Source organism: Bufo bufo, chromosome 6, assembly GCF_905171765.1.
Source record: "Bufo bufo chromosome 6, aBufBuf1.1, whole genome shotgun sequence".
In the NCBI taxonomy this organism is placed as follows: domain Eukaryota; kingdom Metazoa; phylum Chordata; class Amphibia; order Anura; family Bufonidae; genus Bufo; species Bufo bufo.
In genome coordinates, this window is record NC_053394.1 from 217361196 (window position 1) to 217374067 (window position 12872).

The following is a 12872-nucleotide window of genomic DNA, read 5'->3' on the forward strand; positions in this document are numbered from 1 at the left end:
TGTAATCTGTCTTTCTCTCAGATGACTAGGGACCTTAGCCTATACCCTAATCAAAATGTGGTGAAGTCCAAAGCCAATATATTAGCATTATCTTTACAGGCAGTGGTCCCTGCACCAACCAGAATGGCTGATTAACCTTCAATAAAGTTGCTTTCAACACTCTGTGTGGTTGAGCTTTAGGAATTTCTCTTATAGACCCCACTGCACCCCTCCTTCCTGGTGCTGCTCACTGTTCAGCTACCAACCTTTAACTCTGACCCCCGTAGGAAGGGGACCAGCTCAGGGGTTGGGCCTGCCCCTGCCCAGAGACTACCAAGCAGTGGATTTTAATGCTGATGTGAACATAGACTTTGCATAACACTGCAAAAAAATAAAAATAAATTTTAAACCCTAACACATCAAACTACATAACATCTATCAAACTCTGTTATAAGCAACAGAAGGCAGCTTTAGGCTACGTCTACACAACGACATTTGTCGCGCTACAGATAGGGCACAACTACACTGCAACATTTGTAGCGCAACATTTTGTTGCGCTAATGTCGCGCGACAATTTTTATAATGCCAGTCTATGGTGTCGCACTACAACATGCTGCGCACTGCGACGCAGCAGTCGCAGAAAAATCCATCTCTAATGGATTTTCTGCGACTGTTGCGTCGCAGTCGTAGCATGTTGCATGTTGCAGTGCAACACCACAGACTGCCATTATGAAAATTGTCCCGCGACATTAGTGCAACAAAATGTTGCGCGACAAATGTCGTCGTGTAGACGTAGCCTTAATTTTGGCATCCGGGTCGCTACAATACCAGACCCGGATAACTTTTATTTCTGCATATTTCTTACTCCTATCAATAGAAAGGGCTATTCTCATTCACAATACGGACAAGAATAGTATGTGTTCTATGTGTTGTATGCATGGCCTCATAGAAATTAATGGCCCAGTGTGCTACTTGCAAAAAAATGTTGTTCTGTGCATAAGGCCATACATGAAGGCAACACAACTGTTATGGTATAAAGATGGAGACAGATAACGCAGGCACCATTGACCTTAGGTGATGGACACATTTCACCTCCTCCCTGTTCAGTGGCCTCCGTACAGGTCACAGAGCATGCTTAACATTCTTCCACAAAAGTACAGTCAGGTCCATAAATATTGGGACATTAACACAATTCTAACATTTTTGGCTCTATACACCACCACAATGGATTTGAAATGAAACGAACAAGATGTGCTTTACCTGCAGACTGTCAGCTTTAATTTGAGGGTATTTACATCCCAATCAGGTGAACGGTGTAGGAATTACAAGAGTTTGCATATGTGCCTCCCACTTGTTAAGCGACCAAAAGTAATGGGACATAATAATAATCATAAATCAAACTTTCACTTTTTAATACTTGGTTGGAGATCCTTTGCAGTCAATTACAGCCTGAAGTCTGGAACGCATAGACATCACCAGATGCTGGGTTTCATCCCTGGTGATGCTCTGCCAGGCCTCTACTGCAACTGTCTTCAGTTCCTGCTTGTTCTTGGGGCACTTTCCCTTCAGTTTTGTCTTTAGCAAGTGAAATGCATGCTCAATCGGATTCAGGTCAGGTGATTGACCTGGCCATTGCATAACATTCCACTTCTTTCCCTTAAAAAACTCTTTGGTTGCTTTGCAGTATGCTTTGGGTCATTGTCCATCTGCACTGTGAAGCGCCGTCCAATGAGTTCTGAAGCATTTGGCTTAATATGAGCAGATAATATTGCCCGAAACACTTCAGAATTCATCCTGCTGCTTTTGTCAGCAGTCACATTATCAATAAATACAAGAGAGGCAGTTCCATTGGCAGCCATACATGCCCACGCCATGACACTACCATTAGCCTGCTTCACTGATGAGGTGGTATGCTTAGGATCATGAGCAGTTCCTTTCCTTCTCCATACTCTTCTCTTCCCATCACTCTGGTACAAGTTGATCTTGGTCTCATTGTCCATAGGATGTTGTTACAGAACTGTGAAGGCTTTTCTAGATGTCGTTTGGCAAACTCTAATCTGGCCTTCCTGTTTTTGAGGCTCACCAATGGTTTACATCTTGTGGTGAACCCTCTGTTTTCACTCTAGTGAAGTCTTCTCTTGATTGTTGACTTGACACACATACACCTACCTCCTGGAGAGTGTTCTTGATCTGGCCAACTGTTGTGAAGGGTGTTTTCTTCACCAGGGAAATAATTCTTCGGTCATCCACCACAGTTGCTTTCCATGGTCTTCCGGGTCTTTTGGTGTTGCTGAGCTCACCGATGAGTTCCTTATTTTTAAGAATGTTCCAAACAGTTGTTTTGGCCACGCCTAATGTTTTTGTTATCTCTCTGATGGGTTTGTTTTGTTTTTTCAGCCTAATGATGGCTTGCTTCACTGATAGAGACAGCTCTTTGGATCTCATCTTGAGAGCTGACAGCAACAGATTCCAAATGCTAATAGCACACTTGAAATGAACTCTGGACCTTTTATCTGCTCATTGTAATTGGGATAATGAGGGAATAACACACAAGGAACAGCTGAGAAGCCAATTGTCCCATTACTTTTAGTCCCTTAACAAGTGGAGGCACATATTCAAACTGTTGTAATTCCTACACCGTTCACCTTATTTGGATGTAAATACCCTCAAACTAAAGCCGACAGTCTGCAGTTAAAGCACATCTTGTTCGTTTCATTTCAAATCCATTGTGGCAGTGTATAGAGCCAAAAATGTTAGAATTGTGTCGATGCCCCAATATTTATGGACCTGACTGTATTTTTTTTTTCTAACAGATTTTTTTATGTCCATGTGGCTGTTTTAAATCAAATATTTCCAACTACTATTCACAGATAAAAATGTAGGTTCAATCAGCTTTTGTTTCTCATTTATACAGGTAACATGCTTGGTGGAGACTAGAGATAAGACACACTCTCTACAGTTAAGGACATCCCTTGCAGAGAGGTATTCCACCCTGAAGTGGATAGAGCACTAAGAAAGATCAACATGGAAAACATTTCCATTTCTATTGTATAAATGCCAAGACAATTTTGTTAAAAGTGTTAAAATCTGCATACAAATGGTAAAGACTTGGTTAAGCGGTAAGACTTAGATTGTGACCCATGCTGCTGAAGACACACACTGTGTCTTGCTAAGATGAGAATTATGTAGGTAATACATTAAGCATTAACTTGTTGTTCCATTTTGGTATTTTTGGAAAAATGTTTTCCAATATAAATTCCTTTCTAGTAGTATGAAAAATATATTAGGAAATTGTATTCACAGCCTCTGTGTAGCTTGGAGGCCATCTAAGAATTTATAGTTTTTTCCTGGTAAGTTTTATCCTGCAATCCATGTACTAGATAGAAACATAGAATGTGTCGGCAGATAAGAACCATTTGGCCCATCTAGTCTGCCCAATCCCTAAACACTACCATGGTTGTTAAACTACTTTCATATCGGCATTTAGAAATCCAGCAGGGTGTTCTGGCAGAATTTCAGCCAAATTTCAAAACGCTTATGAGATTAGTCACAATACGTTTGGCCATATCGGTTTACCAGGCAGTTAAGATGTTTTGTCACTATTGTAAACAGTTTGCTATTACAATTTAAACTAAATTTTGCACTCACACATACTAATGTACATAATATGGCCAAAGGAATGTGGGCAACTGACGATAATATCTAAGCTTGTTTGACATCCAATTCCAAACTCACAGGAGTTAATATGGAGTTGGGGCAAATTCTGCGGCTATAACCTCCTCCATTCTTTTGGGAAGGATTGCCAAAAGATTTTGGGACGTGTCTGTGGGATTTTGAAAAACAAAAAACACATTAATGAGGCCTGGTACTGATGTTGAATTGGAATGTCTGACTCGAAATCAGTGTTCCAATTCATCCCAAAGGTGCTTGATAAAATTGAGATTAGGGTTCTGTGCAGCCACTTGGGTTTCTCCACACCGTACTTATCCAACGAGGTATTTATGGACACAGACATGATGGAATAGGAAGAAGGCCTTCACCAAATTGTTGCCATAAAATATTTTTTAATTACTTGGCATGTAGCATTAACATTACTCTTAACTGGAAATAAGGGGTTTAGCTAAACCCTGACAAAAAGTTCTACAATAACCTCTATCACATTTTACAGTAGGCACTATGCCTTTTGGTAGATTCATCAAACAGACTAGTGATAGTGAAATGTGATTCATCACTCCAGAATTAATGCCTGGAGTGGGCCAACTGTGGAAGTTATCAGGTATGAACCATTTATTCCAGATTATTGCCTGATCATGAGTGGAGGTGAGAGCTGCCTTTCTATTCAGCAATCACCTCCTCTGTATGGGGATGAGTGATGGCTAAGATTTATTTATTTTATGCACTTATATAGCGCTACTATATTCCGCAGCGCTTTACAGCCATTAGCATCCAACTGTCCCCAAATGGGGCTCACAATCTAAGGTCCCTATCAGTATGTCTTTGTGTGGGAGTAAACACGCAAACACAGGTAGAACATACAAACTCCATGCAGAGGTTGTACTTGGTAGGATTTGAACCAAGGATCCCAGCGCTGCAATGCACCAGTGCTAACCACTGAAACACCATGCTGCCCCAGATGACCCTTGTCCCTATAGTTTCATTATTTCTGGGCAGCAGATCCCATTCTATATAGGACTAGTTTACTGTTAGACTCAACAGTGCATTCACCTACTGAACAAGCATTTGCTAGTTCATCGGGTGATTGGCAGCACCTTTACACAAGGCAATTATTGAGAAGGCACGTTCCTTCAACACTCCTTCCCAATACTTGACTGGATCATCATCCTGTATAAAGGGGCCTTTAGACAGAATGTGGATTAGGAAAGATATATAGGTCTAAATGATCGAGATTGAGTTGTTTAGATGAGATAAATAGTATTTTGTGCAAACTACTAAATTGAATAAGTGATGTTGCCTACCAGTAACACCCCAAGTTGTTCATTCCTCTCAGTTTTAAAATACATTGATATCAAGCAGTGTAATAAATAAGAGATCTTAAAAGGGATTGTCCAAATTAATATAGGTTTTTGAATTCCTGACATTCAGCAGGACCAATTGTGGAAAGCATGCTAACCTGCGGTCCACCAATCGGTTCTGGCTCTGTGGGTCTGCCACTATAGTCACTAAAACAAAACAATAGCTGATCTTAGGGAGACCAACTACAAAAAACACAGTAGAGCCTATCTTCACTATGCTTCGGTAGCCATATGTAAACTTCTGTTATGACAGAAACATGTGCCCCATACTAGCCACCACGCTGGCACAGATTTTATTCTAGGCACACTGACTTATGGAGGATACATCTTTGTTATGAGGTGTGTGCTTTGTCATAAATTACTGTAAGCGCATCTTTCAGCGGTGCAGGGGATTTCAAAACTGGTGTTGAAACTACCAGTCTTGATAATTCCCCCCCCTTTGTGTTTCAATTCACAATTTTCAAGATATTTGTTTGAAAGGGAGAACATTCTTGCTTACATTCTAGTTCTGTTCCTAGCTAAGTGCATACAATATATCCAATATATGCAATTATCTTGAGCTAAACACATCAGCAGCAAAAATCTGTATAGTAATTTGCTAAAATGTATCAGTCTAGAGTCCAGGCTGTTCAGCATTGGCCATAACTATTGGCCACTATGCCAATCAACTGGTTTGACTTTGGGCTATAACTAAGAGCATTATCCTGGCAGTCTCCTGATATTCATTCTTTAACCCCTATACAGGGATCTTGACTTTGCTGCAGGGGTGACATCAGGCTACTACCTCTTGGAATAGTCCAGTGGTAGTTGGCAGCTGACCAACTAGGGTCAGAGACACCAGTGCGAAACACCAAGGGGTTACACAATACTTATAGTCAGGAAATAGGCAAAGGTCAGGGTAGGCAGAGTTCGTGAGAATCTGGAAAACTAGTCCATTAGGCTTTAGCCTGTTGACCATACTGACCCTTTGCTGCTTGCCCGGACCTAAGTCAGGTCAAGCAGCGGAGTGTCAGAATCAGTAAACCGGCAGAGGAAGGTTGGCATACCTTCACTAGAAACTAGCAAGCTAGATAACCTAAAGCTCAGGCTCCCTTTCCTAGGGGAAGGTGCCATAAATTCCTTAAGGAGACCAGCCATTAGATTGAGGAGACTAGAGTACGTGTGTGCTCCCCAACTCTTAATGGGCCAGTATATGTTAGAGACAGGCAGAGAGGACCCAGCAGAGACACACAGGCTACAACATGCAGAAGACACATGGGACACCAACAGCCGGACCCCTTTCTGAACTGAGGGAAAGCAGGTCAAGCGTTACTGCTCCACTCATTCACTATGTGATTGACAGAAATAGCTGAGCAATGTACTCCGTTATCTCCGACTGCCCCATAGAGAGTGAATATAGCTTATCACCTATCCAGTGAATAGGGAAAAAGTAGGTATTGTGGGTCAATCACTTTAAAGGGGATTTCCAAGACTTTTATACTGATGACCTATCCTCCTATCCTTCGCAGCTTACTAAAGGCCATGTGACATCACATTCATCAGTCACACAGCCTTGGCACAACTCAGCCCCATTAAAGTAAATAAAGTTGAGCTGCAATACCAAGCGGTATGGTGCTGTGCTTGGTGAAGGCCATGGCACTACTAAGAGTACCAGAGCCTTATCAAACAGCTGATTGGCGGGGGTCGCAGATGTGTGATCCCCAACAATCAGATACTGATATCCTATCCAGAGGATAGTGTCCAGTGTCTCAGAAAACCCATTTAACCATAATTTACATAAAATGAAAAACCAACATTAAAAGGGGTTGTCACAGGAAAAACATTATACCTTTTTCAAACCAGCACCTGGATCTGAATACTCTTGTAAGTGAATGCAATTAAAAATGTATCATAGCAATCAGTTATGCAATAAAATGCATCTGTATAGAGCGAGCCACCTGCTGTTTGTTCTTTTCCTTATTTCTCTGTCCACTTCAGTAACATCGTTTCATTTGCTCAGTTCCATCTTTCAACTGCTATCAGCCATATCTTCTGTTAGAAGCTGTGACAATTACGAAGAGAGCTGCAGAAGAAAGGACCCCCCCCCCCCCCCAAGAAAGTACACACACAGCCTTAATGGACATGCCCCTGAGCTGCCAGACTGAAGAGAATGTAACACGCAATTGAAGCAATGAATGGGGAGATCTCTGGTTCCATAGGATAACACCTTTAGGTATGAATGTGAACCTAAGTCAAAATAATACAGTAGTGATATGATGGACATACTGCCTGATTTTCAAATTTAAGAATATTAAATGATGCAAACTAAGCTGTAGAAACCAGTATCAGGCAGCGCTGCCAAGGCCAAGATAATGGGTTGCATCAAAAGGGGCATAGATGCCCATGAGGAGAACATAGTCTTGACACTTTACAAATCACTAGAAAGACCACACATGGAGTACTGTGTACAGTTCTGGTCTCCTGTGAACAAGGCAGACATAGCAGAGCTGTAGAGGGTTCAGAGGAGGGCAACTAAAGTAATAAATGGAATGGGTGGACCTCAGTACCAAGAAAGATTATCAAAGTTAGGGTTATTCACTTTAGAAAAAAAGACGACTGAGAGGAGATCTAATTACTATGTATAAATATATCAGGGGTCAGTACAGAGATCTATCCCATCATCTATTTATCCCCATGGCTGTGACTGTGACAAGGGGACACCCTATGCGTCTGGAGGAAAGAAGGTTTGTACACAAACATAGAAAAGGATTCTTTACGGTAAGAGCAGTGAGGACTATGGAACTCTCTGCCTGAGGAGTGGTGATGGGGAGTACAATAAAGGAATCAAGAGGGGCCTGGATGTGTTTTTGGAGTGTAATAATATTACAGGATATAGCTACTAGAGAGGGGTCGTTGATCCAGGGAGATATTCTGATTGCCTGATTGGAGTCGGGAAGGAATTTTTTATTCCCCTAAAGTGAGGAAAATTGGCTTCTACCTCACAGGTTTTTTTGCCTTCCTCTGGATCAACCTGCAGGATAACAGGCCGAACTGGATGGACAGATTTCTTTTTTCGGCCTTATGTACTATGTTAAAATGTGATTAGGAGAAAAGCAATTTACACTGCCAAAGTTTGTATGGGGGTTAATTGTGCCTCGGACTGAACAAGAACAGAATAGTTTCCATGTGGTATAAGCAATGCGTAAGGAATGGAGCACACCACATGCTTGGTTAGATACAGTAGATGGAGTCCCATGGGAAACTTCAAATGTGGGCACTGCGCAATGTGTAACATAAATGCGCACGGGGAAACAAGTCCAGATAGGAAATATAACACACACTATTAAGCAATTTATTAATTGCAAGTCAGCTTATGTAGTGTATGCGATTTTTTGCCCATGCGAAAGATTTTATATCAGCAAAACCCATAGACCCCTATATGTGCGATTCAGAGAACATAAAAGGTCGATCGTTACAGGTATTGGAGCTACACGTCTTATAGAACATATTAAGATGAACATCAGGGTAATAAAGAATTTTTAAAATGTGCAGGGATCGAGAGTGTTAATCTACCAGCAAGAGCTGGGGACAGAAAGCGCATTTTATTGCAACGAGAAGCACAATGGATTATTGGGAGGTTTAGGCTTCAATGACAAAAACGATCTTGCTGTCTTTGTATGATTTTAAAGTTTCATATGTATACTAAGGTGATCCGAATATTTGATTGATTGATGCACCTGTTTAGCAGTGACATGCAGGGAGGAGACAGGTATATTGGGCGCTCCCCTTTCACGTCACAGTAGGCTCGACAAAGCGCGATTGTAGAGCGAAACAGCTGTTGCCTTTCCTTTTGCTATATATGACCCGCACCCGCTATGTTTCAAACCGAATAAAGCGTCGATTTAACGAAGATTCGGTGAGTGCCGCCTTTTTTCTTCTGTTTATGGAGCACACCACAATGTCTTGTCCTAGCTTTAACAAAACTGTATGTTCTAGTATTAAACCTAGAGCAAAGAAGGTGAAGCTGCCTATGATTAGATGTTGGGTTTTGATCTCCAGCCTGTCTTGACAGATAAAATCTGGTTGCTGTAGTTAAACATTGCAGTTCTTATTGGCAAAAGGTTTTACACATCACACCTCGCAACAAGAAGACCATTTCATTTACACAGTAGATATAATGGGAGCAATGGAGGTTTTGTATAAAATCTGATGGCCCTGGCAATCTGGATCTGGTCGACAACACCTCCACAATTTGTTTGCCCTACATTTTATACGTAAGGATGAGGTTTTCAACTGTCTGCTGGAGTGAAAGGTCTGCGTTCCTTTAATAGTATTCAATGTGACTGGGTTTCAGTTAGAAATATTACTAGTAAACTTCTATTGCAGAACCTCTAATTATCTGTACACATACTGCATTGTAACCATATGTATTCCCTACCTATAAGTGGTAGATTAGCAGCAGCCCACTATAGGGCTGCGTTTCATAGTAATATGATTTGTGACATTTTGTATTGGCACTTTATCTGCTGTTTTTGACATTTTAAGTCTATGGGAAAAAAAACATCAGGAATAGAAAACAGCATAATGCTAGGCTCTGCTAGGCTTAGATAAAATTGGAACGCTATGAAAACCGCAACAAAAAAATTGCTTTGTATGCTTTCATCGGGCTGCAGATACTTCAGCAAAAAAATAAATAAAAGCATGGAAAGGCCACGACAAACACCATAAAAATGTGTCAAACCCTGGGCATGAAACACACCTAAGGAACAATGCTAAAGTGACATTTTCAGAGCAGAAACACCCCATAGGTTTAGACCCTTGCAACCTGGAGATCCCTGGACTACAGTCCTAGATGAGTCTTGACAATTGCTGAACAGGACGTGAGCATGGTAGCAGATTGCAGAAGGAGATAGTGCTTTCCACTACAGGTTCCCAGGTTAATCTCCAGACTGGCAGAGAACAACTAATGAAACTTTGTAAGGGCTCTTTCACACTTGCGTTATTGTCTTCCGGCATAGAGTTCCGTCGTCGGGGCTCTATGCCGGAAGAATCCTGATCAGGATTATCCTAATGCATTCTGAATGGAGAGAAATCCGTTCAGGATGCATCAGGATGTCTTCAGTTCCGGTACGGAACGTTTGTTGGCCGGAGAAAATACCGCAGCATGCTGCGCTTTTTGCTCCGGCCAAAAATCCGGAACACTTGCCGCAAGGCCGGATCCGGAATTAATGCCCATTGGAAAGCATTGATCCGGATCCGGCCTTAAGCTAAACGTCGTTTTGGCGCATTGCCGGAGCCGACATTTAGCTTTTTCTGAATGGTTACCATGGCTGCCGGGACGCTAAAGTCCTGGCAGCCATGGTAAGTGTAGTGGGGAGCAGTGTACTTACCGTCCGTGCGGCTCCCCGGGCGCTCCAGAGTGACGTCAGGGCGCCCCAAGCGCATGGATCACGTGATCGCATGGATCACGTCATCCATGCGCATGGGGCGCTCTGACGTCATTCTGGAGCGCCCGGGGAGCCGCACGGACTGTAAGTATACCGCTCCCCTGCTCCCGCTCCTACTATGGCAGCCAGGACTTTAATAGTGTCCTGGGTGCCATAGTAAAACTGAAAGCATTTGGAAGACGGCTCCGTCTTCAAATGCTTTCAGTACACTTGCGTTTTTCCGGATCCGGCAGGCACCTCCGGCAACGGAAGTGCATGCCGGATCCCAACAACGCAAGTGTGAAAGAGGCCTAAGTGGGGACTCCACTGTGGAAAAACATGTGACTAAATATATTGAGCAAATACTAAATGTTCTCCAAGCCCCCCAAAAAAACATAGTGAGGGCCAAGAAAATGTTATTTTTGCTTTCTTTTAAACAAACACTCACTTAAACGTTGGTCAGACTCGTCATTGCTGAAGAATGGCTGCAGTGGTCCACATGACCACTAATGGGACACCACTTCCACATAACCTGGGAATGGATGGAACAGATGGGCGACTCTGCTCTTGAACAGAGCAGTGTTCAATAGGCGTTTTTGTTTTAAATTGTTTCATGACCTTTACAATTAAAAAAAAAAAAAAAATCTGTCAGGTTGTACATGGTGTTTGAACTGCAGGGGAAGCTGGGCAGATTTATACATAGCTTTATGGGAAAAGATTCAGTAAAACTTGTATTTTATTCATTTAAATTCCTGCTCTTTCTGGGATTTGGAGTCAAGGAGCTGGTCTTATCAGGTATATTCTGCTCTGTAACATGGCGCCTGTGGCTTACATTGTATTTTCATGGTGACAGGTTCCCTTTAACCACCTCCGGACCGCTGTACGCACAGACGCGTCCTGGAGGTGGTTGATTCATTCCGAGTGGACGCATATACGCGTCATCTCGCGAGACGCGAGATTTCCTGTGAACGCGCGCACACAGGCGCGCGCGCTCACAGGAACGGAAGGTAAGAGAGTTGATCTCCAGCCTGCCAGCGGCGATCGTTCGCTGGCAGGCTGGAGATGTGTTTTTTTTAACCCCTAACAGGTATATTAGACGCTGTTTTGATAACAGCGTCTAATATACCTGCTACCTGGTCCTCTGGTGGTCCCATTTGTTTGGATCGACCACCAGAGGACACAGGTAGCTCAGTAAAGTCCCACCAAGCACCACTACACTACACTACACCCCCCCCCCCGTCACTTATTAACCCCTTATTAGCCCCTGATCACCCCATATAGACTCCCTGATCACCCCCCTGTCATTGATTACCCCCCTGTCATTGATCAACCCCCTGTAAAGCTCCATTCAGATGTCCGCATGATTTTTACGGATCCACTGATAGATGGATCGGATCCGCAAAACGCATCCGGACGTCTGAATGAAGCCTTACAGGGGCATGATCAATGACTGTGGTTATCACCCCATATAGACTCCCTGATCACCCCCCTGTCATTGATCACCCCCCTGTCATTGATTACCCCCCTGTAAAGCTCCATTCAGACGTCCGCATGATTTTTACGGATCCACTGATAGATGGATCGGATCCGCAAAACGCATCCGGACGTCTGAATGAAGCCTTACAGGGGCATGATCAATGACTGTGGTGATCACCCCATATAGACTCCCTGATCACCCCCCTGTAAAGCTCCATTCAGATGTCCGCATGATTTTTACGGATCCACTGATAGATGGATCGGATCCGCAAAACGCATCCGGACGTCTGAATGAAGCCTTACAGGGGCATGATCAATGACTGTGGTTATCACCCCATATAGACTCCCTGATCACCCCCCTGTCATTGATCACCCCCCTGTCATTGATTACCCCCCTGTAAAGCTCCATTCAGACGTCCGCATGATTTTTACGGATCCACTGATAGATGGATCGGATCCGCAAAACGCATCCGGACGTCTGAATGAAGCCTTACAGGGGCATGATCAATGACTGTGGTGATCACCCCATATAGACTCCCTGATCACCCCCCTGTCATTGATTACCCCCCTGTAAAGCTCCATTCAGACGTCCGCATGATTTTTACGGATCCACTGATAGATGGATCGGATCCGCAAAACGCATCCGGACGTCTGAATGAAGCCTTACAGGGGCATGATCAATGACTGTGGTTATCACCCCATATAGACTCCCTGATCACCCCCCTGTCATTGATTACCCCCCTGTCATTGATTACCCCCCTGTAAAGCTCCATTCAGACGTCCGCATGATTTTTACGGATCCACTGATAGATGGATCGGATCCGCAAAACGCATCCGGACGTCTGAATGAAGCCTTACAGGGGCATGATCAATGACTGTGGTGATCACCCCATATAGACTCCCTGATCACCCCCCTGTCATTGATCACCCCCCTGTAAAGCTCCATTCAGACGTCCGCATGATTTTTATGGATCCACTG

The 12872-nt window shown here is 43.2% G+C and overlaps 1 protein-coding gene across 4 annotated transcripts in view; it reads left to right on the plus strand.

Annotated features, from left to right (window-relative positions):
• Positions 1-3614, plus strand: part of LOC121004016 (L-threonine ammonia-lyase-like) — a 181918-nt gene extending 178304 nt beyond the window's left edge. For all 4 annotated transcript variants that reach the window (XM_040436039.1, XM_040436042.1, XM_040436038.1 and 1 more), the window contains one exon: positions 2894-3614. In XM_040436039.1, coding sequence (XP_040291973.1) covers positions 2894-2992 — 99 coding nt within the window. In that variant the 3' untranslated portion in view covers positions 2993-3614. The remainder of the gene's footprint in view (positions 1-2893) is intronic.
• Positions 3615-12872: the final 9258 nt, after the last annotated feature.